The 19,014-nt window shown below is 37.2% G+C and overlaps 2 protein-coding genes and 1 long non-coding RNA gene across 8 annotated transcripts in view; 2 read left to right on the top strand and 1 right to left on the bottom strand.

Annotated features, from left to right (window-relative positions):
* LOC106170987 (uncharacterized) overlaps nucleotides 1-5,506 on the top strand; it is a 37,321-nt gene extending 31,815 nt beyond the window's left edge. For all 6 annotated transcript variants that reach the window (XM_087014621.1, XM_087014620.1, XM_087014618.1 and 3 more), the window contains one exon: nucleotides 2,359-5,506. In XM_087014621.1, coding sequence (XP_086870747.1) covers nucleotides 2,359-2,406 — 48 coding nt within the window. In that variant the 3' untranslated portion in view covers nucleotides 2,407-5,506. The remainder of the gene's footprint in view (nucleotides 1-2,358) is intronic.
* LOC147761223 (uncharacterized) lies at nucleotides 497-9,163 on the bottom strand. The gene is made up of 2 exons (XR_015334931.1): nucleotides 8,767-9,163; nucleotides 497-976 (listed from the first exon to the last, which is right to left on the bottom strand). It is a non-coding gene; the product is annotated as an uncharacterized LOC147761223 (long non-coding RNA).
* On the top strand, nucleotides 6,858-17,811 carry LOC106170993 (uncharacterized). Its single transcript, XM_013551082.2, has 5 exons — nucleotides 6,858-7,283; nucleotides 14,563-15,522; nucleotides 15,790-15,913; nucleotides 16,128-16,200; nucleotides 16,490-17,811. The coding sequence occupies exons 1-5, from the start codon at nucleotides 7,196-7,198 to the stop codon at nucleotides 17,327-17,329; spliced, it is 2,085 nt and encodes a 694-aa protein (XP_013406536.2). The 5' UTR covers nucleotides 6,858-7,195; the 3' UTR covers nucleotides 17,330-17,811.
* The last annotated feature ends 1,203 nt before the right edge of the window (nucleotides 17,812-19,014 follow it).

The following is a 19,014-nucleotide window of genomic DNA, read 5'->3' as shown; positions in this document are numbered from 1 at the left end:
AGTTACTTTTACTAACAGCTACTTTTTGAAATACAACATAACATGATTTCACCTAAGATTCAGTAAAATAAAGCAGGCTGATTTTTTTCAAAACTTATTTTTGTTCACATCGGTGTATTTTAACTTTTTTAATTAGATTAACCTGGATAAACTTTAAAATATAGTAGTTATGAGGCTTTTCATAAATTTGTAAATATATATTTATAGCATTTCAACTGGATGGTGATATAAAGCTGGTATTTTAATATTATTGAAATTAGATTCATGATTAGTTATTTATTTATTTATAACCTGCTTTGCCTGGGATTAGAGGTGGTAGTTTCACATGGGAACTATTGACTGGCAGCTGAGTTGGTCTTAACTTTATTTTTTTATAACTAGAATCATATAGCTGCTTTAAGCCTAGATAGGTCAGTAGAATTCCACTGCAATAAAAATAGCATCTTGAATTGAAGTAGATTAAAGCTTTTGATCTTACAGTCAAGGTTTTTATGTATTTTTATTAACACCCGAGTTGTCTTCTTTTCAACACATTTACTTGAAATAACATCTAACGTCACACTTACTGCAATGGTGTATATTGTAATCTGACTTGCCTATAGGTTGAATGATTCTGCTGTGCTTTTCCAGATATGCATATGGGACTTGGCATTTAGTTTGCTATTTATGTATATTTAGAAAGTGTGTGTGTATGTGTGTGTGTGTATATGTCCATCTGTGTGATTTTTGTGCTTGCATGTCAAAGCATTTGCCTATTCACGCATCATTCGAGAGAGAGAGAGAGAGAGAGAGAGGGAGAAAGAAAGAGAGATCAATGAGAATTAGTTTTGCTGCCTCTAGCTTTTTAGGAGTATACATTATGCATATCCACCAACCTTTTGTGCATTGCTTTTTAAAGTACTTCTGTATTCTATCTTACAGGGTAGGAAAAACTTGTACATACCACTGCACACATCTTCCAGATATATAATCATCACTAAAATAAAAATAAAAAAAGTTTTCATAATTCTTGTTATTTAGCTTTAAAATTGGAGACATCTTGCAATAATATGTGTAACATAAGTGCATGGTTATATTTGGGGGGGGGGGGGGGGGAGAAAATGTGGGTTTTGGTTTCCAGTATAAAAAATATTTGAGTACATTTGTAAAGGTATAAACATCTGCCGTGAATGAAAAGAGGTTCACTTTAGCAGCAACTATTGTACTGATAGATCACTTATTGCATGCATTTGTCCTATCTTGTTCCTCATTATACTAACATACTAAACATATGGAATCAGCATTTTTTGACCTATAGAAAAAAGGCAATGCCCCTGAGACATGTATGGTGAAATATTGGCATATTTGATGATGTGTGGTGAAATAATGGTATATTTGGTGATGTTTGGATAAGTTTGGTTGGTACATTGACTAATTTGTTTTTTTTTTCTCCTTTTTGTGTAAAATGTGTGAGAATTGGACTTTTGGTATTTAGAATTAATATGGGTGAGCATGAAGTTTTCTTGATAGTGCCTTCTTGGATCAAGTAGTAAGCTAAAGCCAAAATAGTATTATACTAATAGTGGACAATGCATGTGGTCATCATAAATGGATTTATGCTGACATTTTTGAAAGAGAAAATGAGTTCACTAAATCACACAGTTTAGAAATAAGGTTGAGAATAGGTTTATTGATAGATATTAAAAGAGAAGCTCACCAGTGGTATATTTAACCCTATGTAGGGGTCTATTCCCACAACTTTAGATCGATCTATCACCGCGGGGAGTCTCACTAGATTACTGTCAGATAATCCCCCTTAAGTGTCCCTCCCCGCCTACTAGAAGCTGTAAGGAGTAATTAACTTTCGTATCCACCCGGCTGACAGCTATTTAGCGCGAACCCCGGGGAGTTAGGTCGATCTAAAGTAGGTCGATCTAATCTATGGAAATGGGGTGTATGATTCTTGAACTAATCTGTCCAGGATGACACACATGATCTTAATGCCTTGAATTTCAGAAATATATTATGTAAAAAATAAAGGTGTCTTTGCATTTCTCATTGTTTTGATATTATTGTTTGAAATTCTTATCTTTTGTGTTACTTTGGCCATTCACATTTAAAGATAAGCTGCATTTTATGATGATTTAATTCTTATTCTTATACCGTGAACATTTAAAAATGATTTGTTATTTTATCCTTTTCAGATGTTTCTTATCCATGTAAACCACCATAATATTTATTCATGGATAACAAACAAATTATGACAAGAAAAATGAGCTTATCATGGCATGTATCTTTGTCATTCATATTTTTGTTTAATTTGCAGTAAAGTTTCCATCAAAAAAAATAATTATAAACTCATCGTTTGCTCCATTTCAGAGTTTCCACACAGAAATGAACGTAAACCACAAGGACCACGGCCCATGATTGGAGCATGGAAGCTGCCGTAATGCCCTAGTAGGATGGCCTTGGCCTTGACCTTGACCTGGATCAAGGTCATTCTAAGGTCAATCTCATATTAGCATTAGTTTTATGCCTGAGAATAAATTAGACTCATTCATAAATGTATGTCTTGTCAAAGTGCCATTTACTTATTGTTTTAAGGAGCAATGTTAAAGAAGTTAGGTATCCTCGAAGTTTTGCACTTTGACAATTAGCCAAAACACTTCAAGGTATCCTGTTTAAGATTAGTACAGTTATGAAGAGTTATAATAGAGTGTTTGAGGTAACAGGTTGTAAGATGCACTTATAGCAAATGAGAAAAATTGACAAAACTGCACACAGTTTCAATCTATTATGTGTTCTTGTTCAGTGTAGGTAATTGTATCACATGTTCAGAGGAAAAAACTTTGAGGCTGCTTTTGAGTGCAAAATCCTACATGTTTTTGAAACTCATGTTGCAGTACACTTCTTGGATGTACTATGTTGTTTGTGCTATTTTTGTGCCATATTAGAAGTACATTTTTGAGTATTAAAGCTCATTCTTATTCTTGTATTATGAACAGTTAAATGTCTTTTCTCTAAATGTTTAAATGGCTTTGTAAAGCTTTGAGCTGCTTGATGCTAAAACAATATCCTAAGAAATATTCTTACTGTTAATCATACATTTTATGTATTTTACACGTATGACTTGTTCACTGGTTAATGCAGATAATTATTTCATACTAATCTAATAAGGAAAACAGTTTATGTTAAATAGCCTGATGCCCCACAACTTGGAATAGAATTGAGAAAGATTTCATGGGCTTTGGGAGTGTGATGCTGCAATGAATAAGAGTTGGCAGATTTATCTGCAGATATTTTTCTGGTTTTTAGCTTTTAAGTTTTGTTGAATAACAGTTTATTTCACCATAATTTGCATGTCATTTTTGTAATGGTTTCTATAATAGCAACATTCATGGTGCATAGAGTTTCATTCTTCTTGCTTGTAAACTTAACCTAACTTCATGCAGATTTTCCCAAGATTTCTAGTCTCGTATGACATTGTGCAGTGCCCATAGCCTCGTTTTGGGCTATCTCAGACGATTTTCTATTTTTCATTTAATCCTGAGGTATGTACTTATTTCACTGGATGATCAAATGATAAAACATCTGAGGAATTGGTTTTTATTGTTCTAGACTATTTTGGCATGAAGCCAGGGCACTTAAATTTGTGTTTTAACTTGAGAATAGTGCAGTGCACTTAAAAACTGTGATTGGAGTCAGAAATGTGTATGTCTTGATGATTTAGTGAGAAAATATGGTACTTATGCCAACATATCTTTTATTTGAAAAAAATTAAATTGTGATAGTTGTACTTTTTTCCATCACAGCAAGGTTATATACATGTAGAATAACATTATAAAAGATGGATTTGAATTGAATTGTAGGATGGATTTGAATTGATTTTAAGCATTTTAAAGGTAATGCATTTTCATTTTTAAGGAAATTTTAAAATACCTTTTGTTGATTTAAAAAATTGTAAAACTATCAGTCTGAAAAAAGTTCATATCTCTTTTTTTTAAACCAATGTATAGAATTGTGATATATACATTATTGTACAGACATATTATCAACTTACCTAGAAAGTATGGATAAACAAATTAATCTCACGTCTGGTTTCACGCAAAAAAGTAGGTTATTCTGTAACAGTTTGCTTTCTCACGCACATTGACATGTACTAGTAGGAGTGATATAACATCATAATAATTTTCTATACCATTACTTATGGTTCCAAGTCCTAGTATAAGAACCAAGAATCACCGGCAGGGCATCCAAGACTCGACCACCTGTGGGTATCACACCCGATAGTGCTTCTGAGAGCCAAACATTGCCATTTCATAAGATTTTGTTCCAAAGTAAGCAGTTCTCATCACCAATGGGTTACTACATCATAATCATTATTTTTGTTCGTTAGATTTGTAGGCAAAACCATCTGTCATGTTTGGATCCCATATACGCATGGTCTAATTGGAATGGTGATGTGATGCTTTGTCCTTAACATGTACATAAAAGGTATAATTACACTTAATTAACAGTTGTATTGGCATAAATAAGGTGCTTATGTCCATTTTGACTAAAAAATGGGTCGTATTCAAGTTTGGTACTTAGAGCACAATATGACTCTTATGTACTTCTGTACATTTTTGTGTGTATGACTATGTTTATAATATTTTGGAAAGAAGGCGTCCATGTCAAAAGTCGAACAAAGAAGAGTCATTGTTCAGTGTTAAGTATGCTTGTGTATTGTTGTGTCCTGCATGTTTTGATATGTTTGAATGATTTATTGTTTTGTTATAATGAAAGTGCATGGTGATTGTTTTTGATAATGATATGTGATAGGTTGTCTTTTTCTGAGACTAAAGAGAAAAATGCTATGGTAAAGATTACTGTTGAAAGGAATAGCCCTCAAATTAAAACCATGGAAAAATTGTGAATACATTGCTCTAAACAAATGACTAAGAACCCACTAACATTTTTTTCGTACCAAATCATTTTAAGTAATTTCATCCAAAGCAATTTGTTTATGAGCCATATCACTGAATAACAATAAGTAGAAATAACTGAGATGGTTTCATTTTCCTTATAGCCAAAGATAATTATATTAGCCATAGAGGGGAAATGCATGTGCTTGATCTCCAGCACTTGTATATTACTGATGGAATAGGGAGTTCAGGAAGACATGTTGGAATGGACAGTAATAAAATTTTGAAGAAAGCAGTATTAATGTACATCTGCAAGCTTTACTGCCTCTTATAGAATATGAATTTATTTAATCCTGATAAATACACTGACGTGTACTTCACTACATTACCCTTTATGAACTATAATTTTATGTTTTAAATTTAAGTTGAATTATGTTTTATACTGTTATGTATGTTAAGAATCATTTCAGTGATCTGTTTATTATAACTAACTTATAATAAGTTATTTGTATCTTGATGAAGTCAAACTTCGATCCTATTACATCCAATTAAATCATGTATCTCTTTCTATTGCTTTGAATCACGCAGAAGTAAATAAAAATAAATCAGTTATGCCTGACAAACGTTTCAGACTTGTTTTCTTTCAGTTTTAGTTATCAGTAACCAAGATCGATCTAGCAGGATCGACCCATCTCCGAGAGGTTTCCCGCTAAATTACGTTCAGCTTTATTAGCGGCTCGATGATTGACACGCCTACTGAAGCTGTTACAATGAACTATCTTTTAGCAGCTTCAGTGGGCGTGTCGCTAAGCCGCTTAATCTGAATGTAGTTAAGCGGGAATCCCCTCGGAGATGGGTCGAGCCTACTAGATCGATCTAGGTATGGGAAGGGGTCTAATACAAATACAAATCTGGAAGATCATATCCCGCGGCATTTGATATAATCTCGGTGGCGCCGGCATTCCTTATGTAATCAAGAACCTGTCGGGGCTGTAACACAATCAATTAAAACGTCAGGTTTGATATAACTTTGATAAAAAGGGTAATAATCTATTTATCAAAATCTTTCAAACAATTAGGGCTACCGTTCAGAAACTGCTTTTGATGCTCTCTTGCACGGCTGTTGCGGGATGCACTCAGATTTTCAGTTTTAATAAATGTCAGCTACATGTAATAGTGGAATGTGTAAACACATGTACGAAGGACAATTTGTTGCAGAATCCTAAAATCACTCTCCATCGCCACCTTTCAAACCATTGGCAATACAAACCAATGTAAAAATGCAAATGCACAGGGGGGAGGGGGAGGAGATACTTGAAAATCGTGATAAGAAGTTGGATAATAATAAAGAAACGCTTCGAACAAAATAGCACACCTTGTTACTTATTTTTATACCCAATGATTTAAATTGTTTTGAAGACGATGTATTTGCAACCAGTGTCTAAGATAGATAAACGAATTCTAGCTAGTTGTTATGTAAAAATAGTACAGTAAAGGAATTCCAAAGCTCTCTCAAAACCAAGGAGTTGTATGGCATACATAAGTATCAGTACAACTCCTAGCTCAAAACCCAGGGGCTTTTTTTAAAGCATCGAGGTTTAGAATTGCGTCAGCTAGATTAGATTATAAATTTTTTTACGGTTGGTTATTTCACAATCCTCAATATTTAATCGAAATTAAATCAATGATGGACTGCTTTATAAAAAAAAGAGTAATGAATGACTGGCATTTTAAACGACCAGTTATTTTACCTAGAGAATAATGAGAAATGATTAAAACATAGAGAGGACGAGAGAAAGTCGTATGCGAAACCATAGGCCTGTTAAAGCGAGTGTCGCGTCTGTCTTATCACGTCATCGGTTATATTTAGTTGGACATTAACACTGTATTGTGCTCCATCTTCCTTCCCCTTTCCATTCTCGCCTGATCACTTTCAAACACGCTCACATTCACCCTTCCACCCGCCTTCACACTCATCCACCCACCTGGCCGATGGACAGATAAAGGCGGCTAAGCTTTGTTTAAGAGGCTACCCGGTCTGTTCCATCTCGTTAACATATATTCAGTGGACACGAAAGCCTCGATAGCTGACGATTTGACTCACCGTGTAATTTACAACACGAAGCCTCAGAGATGCGGCTCTGATAGCACACGGGCATATTAAGGATGTTAAAACCACTTAGCAAAGACCATACTTGTACAAGCCATCATCGCGAGAAGGAGAAACAGATTTTCCGAGGCCTTCGAGGAGAAATAGATTTACTGAGGCACTCGAGGTTAACAGATACAGAACTCTACGTTTAACACAAACGATGGATTTACGCGTTCGGATGGACGCTTTGTTTCTGGTAGCATGGGGATTGCTGCTGTTAGATAAAATGACTTTAGCACAAGAAGGCGGTAAGTGTTAATATTATTTTTCGGAAAGACTTTTATTGGTTTCGTCATAAAACTTGAAGCCCTTTGAGTGATAGTCACTCGTGGTCACTTTTTCTTCATGATGGAAATTGTTGCTGTGCCAAATTTGTCATTGTTTCATTAGAAAACATCGTTAAATACAGTCAATCTAGAAATAAAGGTGTGATAAGTCCACAAGCAGAGAGAGAGAGAGAGAGAGAGAGAGAGAGAGAGAGAGAGAGTGTTACATCGTTTCTTTTTACGTACAGGCTCACGTAAAGAGATACTTTTCTGAAAACCTCATATTTAAATTTTTACAGTAGGCAAGGATTCTGCATCTCTGGGTCATACATGTATATATTTATTAACCCCATCACGTTCTTCCTCTTGCATAGAACACATTGGTACCAGTAATTTTCTTTAACAGATAACACATTCATTCTGACGAGAGCCTTTTAATTAGAGGTCAAATGGCCACTGTACGCCTTAAGGCTATATTTTCTAGAGCCTGCTAATTAGCTATCAGAGAATGATAATATGGACATTATGAGAAGTGAACCGTGTGGAATTAACACACGAGTCGGTTTCAAACAAAGATAAATATTCCCGTGGCTAGTATCTTCGACTGATTTAAACAACAAACATGGTTAATTGAAGGCTACAAATGCATATTAGAAAAGCGATAGCAGAGCTTTTAATACACACGGGGCCAATACTCCATTTCATTTCCCGCTTGACCGCTTTCCATGTGAAATATTAATAATATAGACAAGTAGTAATTATCAGTAGGATAAGTGATGGGAGTGTCGACGACGACGGTCACGCTGTCTACGTCACGACGCGCGTGTCACGCTTGACTACTGAGATGTCGCCGTTTTGGTCATTGTGTCATTTCTTAACGCTTGTTTAACAGATAGACGACCATTGTTTATTCTAAAAGCCTGTGTTCAGTGAAGCGTTAGTCTCTCTCTATACCTCTCTCACTGCATGTGTGTGTGCATGCGCGTGCATGCGTGTGTGTTTGGAAGTGTGTGTGAGTAGAGTTGGAAGAGGGATAGCGTGGGGGGTCAGCTCCTCCTATGCTGCTGACATGCACTATAAAAAATGGCGCATGGACACGCTTATTAGAAATAACGGTGTGCCTTCCTTGGTCAGCCACAAGGCCATTCCCCTTGGCGGACTTCCATCATTTTGCAACCAAACTACTCTTCTCTCTCAGCAAAATTTTCTCCCAAACTATACCACACGCACCCTGAGTTTCAGATCCGATGTGAGCTAGTTTCTCCACTGTGAAATATTTTTACAGCTGTATCAGAACGCCTGCCTTATCTCTATGGATATTAGAAAGTGAAGAAGCCTGCACGTATCATTTCTTACACTCAAGCTTTACCTACACAGATTGATAACCTGCAGAACTGTCTGCTAATAAAAAAAGTGAAAAGAGAAAAAAGCAGCAATTAACCCGACTTGCGGTGACTAATGATACCTGAGTCTATGCCTGGAGAGTGCTCGACGACATGGAGAGTGAATACCGTATCCTTCCATCAGAGGGATAAAAAAAATAGTGACTGGATCATCGTTTTGCTGGAACTATCAGTGTTAACATCTGTTACTCAAAGTTTATTCATCTCTGGTTGTTTGTTGGCCACTAATATAATAATAGCTGGACATGGCGATAACGGTCAGTCCTGTGGCCAGTCTGATGGGAGTGGTGCACGTGGTAGAGAGCGGGGATGACCACTGGTCATTTCCGGTGGTTGGAAAGGTGTGAGCTAGGGCCCCAGATACCGGTGAAGGTGTGATAAGAGAGACGCATGCCTTCGGCGGTCCATTTTCTGGTACTATTTTTACAAGATAGGCCTGAAACGATGTCGCCAAAAGGTGTCTTTACCACCACAACCGCCCCTACCACCACACAAGTATTAAATAAATAAAATAAATAAATAAATAAATAAAGATGATGCATAGATAAATAAAATATACAAAGGGGGCTCTACATACATGCACAAATATATATGGCAGTCCATGTCATTCGCCGGTGAAAGTACTAACAATATTATTGAAATGCCTATACTTAAAAAAAAAAAAAAACTCCTCCCCCCTTTTAAACTACCTCCTCATCAAATCAAATAAAAGACTATCTAGAGAAGACAGTATGTTCTTCAGCGCAGACGACTATGACTCACCTCACATTAACGAATCACGCGCTATCGCCTGGAGTATTGTGTGTATTTAATCGCGACCTATCGAGACGTTCATCACTTTAATTACGCTTAGGGAATAACTCGGGCGCTGCCTGCAGATCAACAGACTGTTCTGGAAGCAGCAGATGAGTTTTATGCTATCCTCCATTTTCCATTTTGTGTGTACTGCAGCAGACGACATTTTTCCTTGAATAATTAGGAATTGGAGTCTGGGATAATTAGCCATCATTTTAATGCATTTTAAGCATTTACAAGCTTTTGCTAATGAACACAAGGGTTTGAATGCGATTTGAAATCTTCTTCTTAAAATATAAAAGGCTGCTGCAAGTCCACAGTCGCTTTCTGCCTCAACAAGCGACATGTTTATCATTTCACACAAACCAGGTACTGCCACAAGTCATAAGTCAGGTTAGACAGCTGATGATTTTTTTTCTGAAAGGCAGAGTTTTTTTCAGAGCAGCAAGCAATACTGGGCGACGCAGACGTATTTTTGTAATAAATCAAACTTGCATTTACATGTTTCCAGACGAATACCTTTGTAGTAATGGAAATATGAACGCTGGAATTGTTATCTAAAAACGCAAAGATCAAATATATTTTTGCCAACGAAACTCATTTTGGTAATTGATCCGCTTAATGTAAATTCCTGCATAAATTGTCTGTGAAACGATTGCAGAAAATCTTTCGGCTTTTTCTAGAGAAAACCCTAGGCGTTAGTTACTACTTTCCCTCTTCTGTCTTGGGAAATGTATTCTATTCAGAAATGATGTTGTGCTTAAAATATCGTCTCCCAAGACAAAAGTCTTAACGATTAAACCTGTAGCCATTATTGAACGCGCAAGAGGCAATGCATTTGGGCATTCTGTTGCAATGACCAACAACAATGATTTTTAACGGCATACGATACATCGTCTTACAAACAGATAATGAAAGCGGAACCAAAAAATAATGAAACATGCTGATTCATATGCTATATGATATATCCAGCTGCATTCAATGGTGGTTTCGTGACGCTTTTTTATCTGTAGAGAAATACAAGTCTTGCAATCATTGTTTTTTTCTGTTTTGAAGTGTTGTGCACTGTGCTAATTATACCATTGGGAAAAGATGAGACTTCCCTGTAACTTGCGGTTGACTGCATATACATATGAATTGGGGTTCCAATGACTTCTAACACGCAATATCGCAACATTTATTAGTTTTTGATGAATTTCGCTTCATTTTTATTCCTTGTGGTTAGGGTAAACGAATTTCTAATGGGGTTTATGAAGCGACCTGTGCGGAGTATATACAGACTAAAAGAAAACTGGAAACACAGATTTGGAAGGACTTCACAAACCAAGGACGCAATGTAGTAGTTTATATCAGTTTTGTAAGCTGAAACACATTGTCATTTCTTCTGTAATAAGGATAACAAAGGGATCTATACTAATAATGATAATTTATTTTTTCAAACTAAGCAACACAAAGGTCTCAGCAGTGTTTACAAAAATATGGCATGTAAAACCTAAAACCGCTAAAATCAATATAAAACTAGTAAAAAGGGAATAAAAGCTGTAAGATACAAATTACCTATATTATTCTTTAATTTTATAATTTTAATTTTCTCTAGAATCGATCGCCATTTAAAATTGCTTTTAAAAAAGACGTTTGACTTGTTAGTAAAATTTGATCATAAAATTGGCACTGCACTCTCCAATCTGCTATGGCCATCATCCTATTATGTGGAAACATGACACCGAACAGGGAAACTTTAAACACACCATCAGTTTTGACGCCTAGATAATAAAAGGAATCCGAAACATTAAAAGTCTTTTCTGTTTTTGACGCCAATGTACTTTCAATTTGGGACGTGTCGTCAAGAAAATTCTCATAATTGAATTGATTGTGATATTTGATATTCAATTTCAGTGGCGACGAACATTACTAAGGCAGGGGTTACACAACAGCTTTAATCGAAAAAGAAACCGTGCGTAATTAAGCCGCCATTAAGGGCGATTATGACAGGCTGCGTTCTGCTACTGGTACACTTTAATATCTCCCCGCGGGCATAATTATTGCTTCATTAAGAATTTATTAATTAATATGAGACTTAAGAAAGAGAGCGACTTTTTCTTTAACCTTTTGCAAAGGCGAGGAAAGCATCAGAAAGAAAGAACAATAAGGGTGTGAGTCCAGCACGGTTCTGAAGTTCTGAATCAGACATAGAACTGTTATCATAATATATACTCAGTAAAATCAGCCCACATTACCGCTCAGCCTGAGCCCCCCCCCCCCCCCCGCCCTCCCACCCCAAGAGATAGATGTCCTTTGTTGTACATGAAGCGGTATATATTTCCCCGTTTTCCTCAAATCTCCTGACAGAAGAATTAGATCCCTCAAGCCCTGACGTGATAACACTGGAGCAGTAAGCAGCTGAGGACAACATAAAAGAAATGTCACACCGCGATCCATAAAATCTGATAATGGAAGACAGCACTTAAACGTGCTCTTCATCTAAATACTAGGCACAGAAAAAAACGGGCTTTACTGATAACCCTAATCTTATGGTTGTTTTTTTAATGATTAAAGCAACGACGCAGAAAACACAAGAGCACGACATACACTAATTCAATCAGCTGAAAATATATAATATCTCCAAAAAGAAGATGCAGCTTTGAACTTCCATGGAGATAATGGAATCCCTCTGCTGAGGAAGGTGCTACGAACTGTGCTTGTATTGATGGTAAAATCCCCAGATAATGGAATCTATATGGTCGAGCCACTTGGTCTCAATTTCTGCAAATGAGACAGGTGTAATTACTGCAAAAGAAGCGACAGTTTATTGAATTGCCATTGACAGTTAACACGTCGTCCGGAAAGTCAATTTCTATGGTAGATATAATTAAGGCACGTGGGTAAATATAAAAAAATAGAGATTTTTGCTCGGTGAAACGAGTATTATACACGTGTACCTTTTTTCCCTCATTTTTGCAGACTGTCGACCATGAAGACCAGAGTAGCATTAAACGGAGCTTTTAGGTCTAAACCGTTTTTTTTTCATTTTCCATCGTGATTAAAGGTTTCCTAATGTAGCCTTTAACACCGAGATTAAACATCTAACTTAAAAGGGGATATTTTTATCTTGTGAAGCCGACCTATAATCATTAACAACGTCACGTCACTTGAAATGATACGCAATATTTCTAAGATAATTCCCATTGCACTTTGTCTAGCATAGCGACGAAACGGACTGCGCATCCTGTGCGTTATTTATTCCACATGACCAACGACAAGTGCCCAAATTATCATAGATAAGTTGAGATTAATTTCCTATAAAAACCACAGCAGCATGAATGACTGTAATAAGGTTTAAGGATGAATGCGTAGTTAAAGGTAATCTATTTTAGAATCTGCAATATATACCGCAGTGACCGCTTGTATAGTAGTCATTTGCAGGTGCAAAAATAATCTTGATGTCACAAGAAGGTTCACACACACAAGGAACCCGCGAGTGCCGCGTGCGAACCAAATGACACCGCTTCAAAAATTTCGAGTATTTCGTTGCACAGCCTGTTACTTGCTTGATACTTTCCTGAAAACCTTGTTCTAATTGGATCCCAAATCCTTGAGCAGCTTTCTAATGTAATTTATTGTTTTCGGTATCTAGAGTTTTGCCTAGATCTCACCTGATTATAGGGTCGAAATCAAAGTCTGCAAAGTGTTTTGAACAACACGTTTACGTTATTCTTAATGGATATATTACCCGGCTGATTCATTCGAAACGAAAGAAATTCGTGTTTTGTGTAAAAGCAACTCGATGTAAAACACCTGTGACATTTAGATATCGCACTAATTAATGTAACACGCGATGATTCATCTATTTACGTACGCGTGCGTGCATCTTAATTTTTTTCTTAAATATCAAACGGCTATCATCTCGTGATGCATCTATGCAAACACCTGATAAGATGCTGACTGTGATTAATCAAATTACGTAAATTTCCGTGAGAATCTTTAACTTGATCAGTAACACGATATACATTGCAGTCTATCAACATTTTGCGGTCAATTATGAAGTTATTGCTCGGCTAAACCAAAATTCTCTTGGAATTTTGATTTATCAAATTTAAATGTAATTGCATATGTAAACTGTACCTGTGTGTGTGTGTGTGTGTGTGTGTGTGTGAGAGAGAGAGAGAGAGAGAGAGAGAGAGAGAACGACCTGGCGAAATGATATATTTTATGCCCTTCTAGTGTTTCTATTTATGACTTATGACTTCCAAAATCATCAGTACTTTCCATCTTTTACTTGGGATGTTACTCATTCCAGCCATAAGTTTTCTATATACGAATCGTATCACAGCAAACCAGATGACTCAATACAATACGAATCCTGTCACTTGTCACCTCATTTAACGGTTTACCGCGGTGACGCGCCAGTGCACATGCGGTAAATATTACGGCATAAAACTTTGTTTTTCATTTCTTTGTACATTTAACCCGGATCAAAATTCACCTTGAAAGAAGGCTTTCAAACCGCGGCCTGACTGTAAGTTTGTCCAAAAATATTGTGTTCGTAAACATCACGTCATGCATATCACCGAGACAGGTAGCATGGTCCAACGGTTTCCCCGCCGCCGTGCCATTCAATGTGGCTGTATATGAGGATGGCATTGCGCGTTTTTGAAATGGTAGGCAGCTTATTAGCGTACCCCCCCCCCCCCACACACACACAGATACGAACGCATGGACGCCCGTACGCACGCACACACATATACATGGACAACATACTTCGTCATCTAGCCAAACGAAACTAAAATTATTAAAAGGGAGGAAAAATATCATTCAAATATAAAAAAAAAGAATAAGTTGGAATTGAAATGTACACTGTGTTTGAAATATATGATCAAAATCCACGTGCACGCATGTATCCAAATGGATGCTTGTGGATACGTTTTCGCGCTAGACATCTAGTCCCTTCTGAAGCACAAAAAACAAAAGGTGCATGTAGCCTAAGATGTCCCTCTTTTTTCATAAATACTAATTTTTATCCATTATCAGATAAATAACTGATATCGTTTTTTTTTTTACTTCAGTCGACTGGCCATGCGGATACTCAAGCCTGGAATGTGACAACTTAAACCGGTGGGAGCTGGGGCCGTGTGAGGACATCTACTTTGTATGTAAGAACACTGTGGAAGGCATGAAGTGGGTGATGAAGATGTGCATTGTGGGACAGCAGGGGATGTGCAGGACGGTGACATACCAGTCAAGTTTCTTGGATGATTATATGTGCATGAATTTTTGCGGCTTAGACCCTGTAATTCGGCTACCAACGACGACTACTACCCTACCGATAACGACATCTACCGCACCATCAACAACTGCGTCAACAACAACAACGACAACAACAACAAAAGCAGCAACAACAACTACCCGATCAACAAGCACCCGACCAACGACAACCGTTCGACCTTCCACGACTACCCGACACACGGCGGTCCGACCGACGGTTTTCCGACCTATAACTACACGCCCAACACCAACACACCCGACGACTACCCCTCCTGCTATCACAATACCCAGCATTATTTACCCCACACTTCTAATTCCCACCAGATCAACGCCAGCTGTCCCCACATCTACAACTAGAACCACGACTACAACTAGACGGTATCCCACCACTTTTCAACCCACGAAATCAAGCACAACGGCACAGTCTTCTACAACAACAGAAAATGGCGGAAACACACAAAACCCAAACAATACAATGCCATCTTCAACTATTACATCTACCTCTCCAACTGCGAGAAGACCCAGTGTTTTGCCGTCTGATGAAAACAGTTATAACAGGCCAACAACTGGCGAAAGCATTGCTACAGGGAGCACATCTACCGCAATTTCACCGATTGCGACCGGCACAACTGAGTATGTCACAACTAATGCAACCTCGGACACTACAAGCAGCACTTCTCAGGATTTGGTTCTTACTACCAGGAAAGACACCGGCCTGAGTGATATCCCGATAACTGTATTAAAAGGAGACGAGATAAGTGGTGAGTTATTCAATAATAACAACAACAATAATAATAATAAACATTTGCTATATTTTCTATTTCTTATATTTTATATGTTCTATCAGTGTCAAAGGATATTTGAAATATTATCGTTTGCAACTCTTGTTTCCTTGACCTCATACTGCGAAGCAGTTTTATGTTATGTTTTTCATCAACTATCCACTTCAGATGAACATTTCTTATTGAAAAGAAACAGTTTTAATTGTACACAACTACTTACTCTTCTTAAAACTTCAAATCTTCCAGATGGCGCCGTAGCAGTAACTGACGACACAGGATTTATAATTGGTGGTGCTTTAGGAGGTGTCTCTTTGCTTGTATTGTTATTCATTGCCGTCATTTGTGTGAAAAATTCGGAGTCTCTCGGAAGGTGAATGCACTACAGTACCTTTACTTAACTCTAAAACCTCGGCATGCGAACACAATTTAAAATGGCGATGTTCAATATGTTCACCAGTTGTCCATTATTCACAGTGTTAGTTCATGCAAATTATTTCAGTTATTCAATAATGGTACTTCTTAACCTTTTTAAGAGAAAAGTTTTAAAATAAATTAAATTCAAATGTATCTGTATTAATTTTCAGATGTAATAAGTCCAAGGACACTCCTGATATTAGGGAAATCATGCGAAATCGGCGGCCTGAAGATGGCGCTTTGGTATGTTTGTTTATTTCCTTTGGTTAATATTTCCTTCCATCAAGATATGTATGTGTATGAGATCTGAAATATGAAAGACAAAAATGGAAAATATTTTGTGCCGTTTACGATATTCATTGCACTAATCATCAAATTCATGTATCGTTTTTCGGCATTTCAATTTCTTTAATGCAAATCTGTAGCTACAGAAGATATATTTAAAAAAAACTCTCTAATATTTAATAATTTTTATTTTCACGCCTAATGCACTGAAATCTGTGAAACCTAATTTCTCTTTTTCTTCAAACAGGGCTATCCAAACTACATCGATAACTCCATAATAACGGTTCCCCCAAGACGGGCCATCCTCAGTAACGACAAATCCCAGACGTACTTGTACGAGGTGCCATCCCGGGGGTCAGTTGGGAGCGCTAACAGCTACCAAGTTTTACTCAGTGATAACTCCCTATACGATCCCAGCACCGGGGAACCTGTTTATTCTGTCCTGGAAGAAAAGTCAACTCCCGCCAGACGTGACGGGAACGCGCGAGACAGTCTACAATCCTTTATTTATGTAGGAGGACCAGCGACATCTGAAAATGGAGACTACAGTGAAATCAACTCTCAGTCTGGTAATTCGGAATATTCGCAAGCGCGTGGGGACATGCCTTATAGGGGAGTTTCTTCATTCAAGAGCGATTCACCGAGGCTATATAACACCGTATCGTCGATAAAGAGCACTGCTTCCAAGCCCCGTAATGGTGCGTCCTCTTTGAGGAATAACGGACCCAGGCTCTACAACGGTAGCTCCTCTTTGAGGAGTAATCCAGCTAGGCCCTGTACTAGCGGATCATCTGTGAAGGACACTTCATCTAGACCTTGGAACTCTTATAGAAGAAATGCATCCAACCCGTACAACGGTGTTTCAAGCTTCAAAGGAAAAATACCAGAATACTTGGAAGTCATTGACGGTTCTCGTAATAGTTCTAATCGGCCTAGCGGCAACGATAATTCCCAAGGGCAAACTGTGTCGAAACCTGTGGAAGATCATGACTATTTCGTACTGGAAAATCCCGAGGAAACGTCTCAAAGTCCCAGTGGCTCTGAAATAATACACGACTATTATGAGCTAGAAAACCCAAATGAATAACTTCCATCAGATTTTCTCAGAAGTGACGCAACTTTCTTCATTCGTTACAGCTGTGATGTATCATATCCAGTCCAGACGTCCATTTAAATAGTATGAGAGGCAAATCAAATGGTTAAGGCCATAAGAAAGTTTATAGGAAGTAAACCTTGTGTACTGTATACAGCAAAGAACTTGTAAATTACGTGTCTACATCATGTCGTATTGCCTGTATGACTTTAACGTTAACTTTCCTGAAACAGTTTTTAAAATGGCGGTAGAATACTTTCATGGCCATAAGTTGTCGGTGCGTTTTGGTGCCGTAAGTGGTGTTGAAAAGTGTTGTTAGTAGTGTGGTAAAAATTGAAAGTATTCATATAGATGGTTATAATCACTAATAGGAGCTAGTATTCTTCCAGATAGATATATCGGGTATAACACTGTAATTAATAGTATGATTTCCTTATATTTTCCTATTATCAGAGAATAAAAACGTACAAAATGAATGAGTCATTTTTTTTTCGTGAAACCTTTAGATCCAACATAAGATGTTAAAGGTACATACGAACCGAGCATCGGTGGAGCTTGGATTCCCAGTAACACATGAAAACCACTTCTACTAGATTCTTATATGACTCAAATTAATTTGACATGCCAAGGGATAAACTGAATAGATCACTCGATCAGCCATAAAAGACCTTTAGACTGCTCCTTTCTTTAAATTTTTGGTTGTAAATTTAACCTACTTCTGTGACCTACTTTCCTGCCCCATTGAGATACAGCTTAGAATGCCTGCAGAAAAATCTGTTCAAACATCATTTTCGGGTAAAATTAAACAATGCCTTTTGGTGATTCTCTTAGTTATACTACTTGAAACTATATGCTGGCATTTGGTTGGTTTTTGTGACAAAAAATTGACTTTGTATGCATCTTTAACTACTCGATACTGTAAAGAGAAGACATGATGTGGTAAAATATTTCATTATAACTTCAGCCATTCCTGGCCAAACACCAATCTGGTCTAATGTCGTTATACATTGTAGTTAGCGAATTTTACGGTTTGCTCTTTAAAACTTTTATTTTATTTTAGAAAACATTGTTGTAGCTTGGAACTTCACTTATTTTACACAATACGTGCGCGCACACACAAACACACGTACACGTAAACCACGTACAACATCAGGAAAACACACATACGTAAACCACACACACCGACACACACACTCACACGTAAACCACGCACATCATCAGGAAAATCATCATCAGGAAAAGCATCAGTGCGATATTTTATGTAAAAACATAAATCGAATACTGTGAATTCGCTCAATTTTAAGTATGAAAAACATGGATTACGTCATCCAGGTTATAATAAACTGTAAACGAAACTGAAAACCAAGAAAATGCATACAGTAGGAAGTGTCCCAAGATTAGGTAAGTGTTTTGGTCAAGTAATCACTAACATACTACTCTAACGTACCGTTATTCTGAACAGAACAAAGCTAGGATAAGGGTATTTCTTATAGATAACATCATACTTTACATATTAACCCCGATGGTCAGGGGGTCTCCACAAATTAACCTGTAAACTACTCAGCCTTTGCTAAGATTTACGCTTACCAGGTTAAGTTCGAAAATCAGCACCTCAAATATGATATTGTCTTATTTATATAACAAGCCGTGATATCCCTAAGGGCCATCTATCCGTAATT

The sequence above is a fragment of the Lingula anatina genome, chromosome 6, assembly GCF_051362555.1.
Source record: "Lingula anatina isolate TDL-2025a chromosome 6, LinAna3.0, whole genome shotgun sequence".
NCBI lineage: Eukaryota > Metazoa > Brachiopoda > Lingulata > Lingulida > Lingulidae > Lingula > Lingula anatina.
This window is presented reverse-complemented; position numbering and strand designations above follow the sequence as displayed.

Bases quoted from the DNA above. Each gene is read 5' to 3' on its own strand.
- LOC106170993 (XM_013551082.2), top strand. From the start codon at position 7,196: ATGGATTTACGCGTTCGGATGGACGCTTTGTTTCTGGTAGCATGGGGA. The intron at 7,284-14,562 runs GTAAGTGTTAAT...TTTTTACTTCAG, and splicing joins GACTTTAGCACAAGAAGGCG to TCGACTGGCCATGCGGATAC. The intron at 16,201-16,489 runs GTATGTTTGTTT...TTCTTCAAACAG, and splicing joins GGCCTGAAGATGGCGCTTTG to GGCTATCCAAACTACATCGA.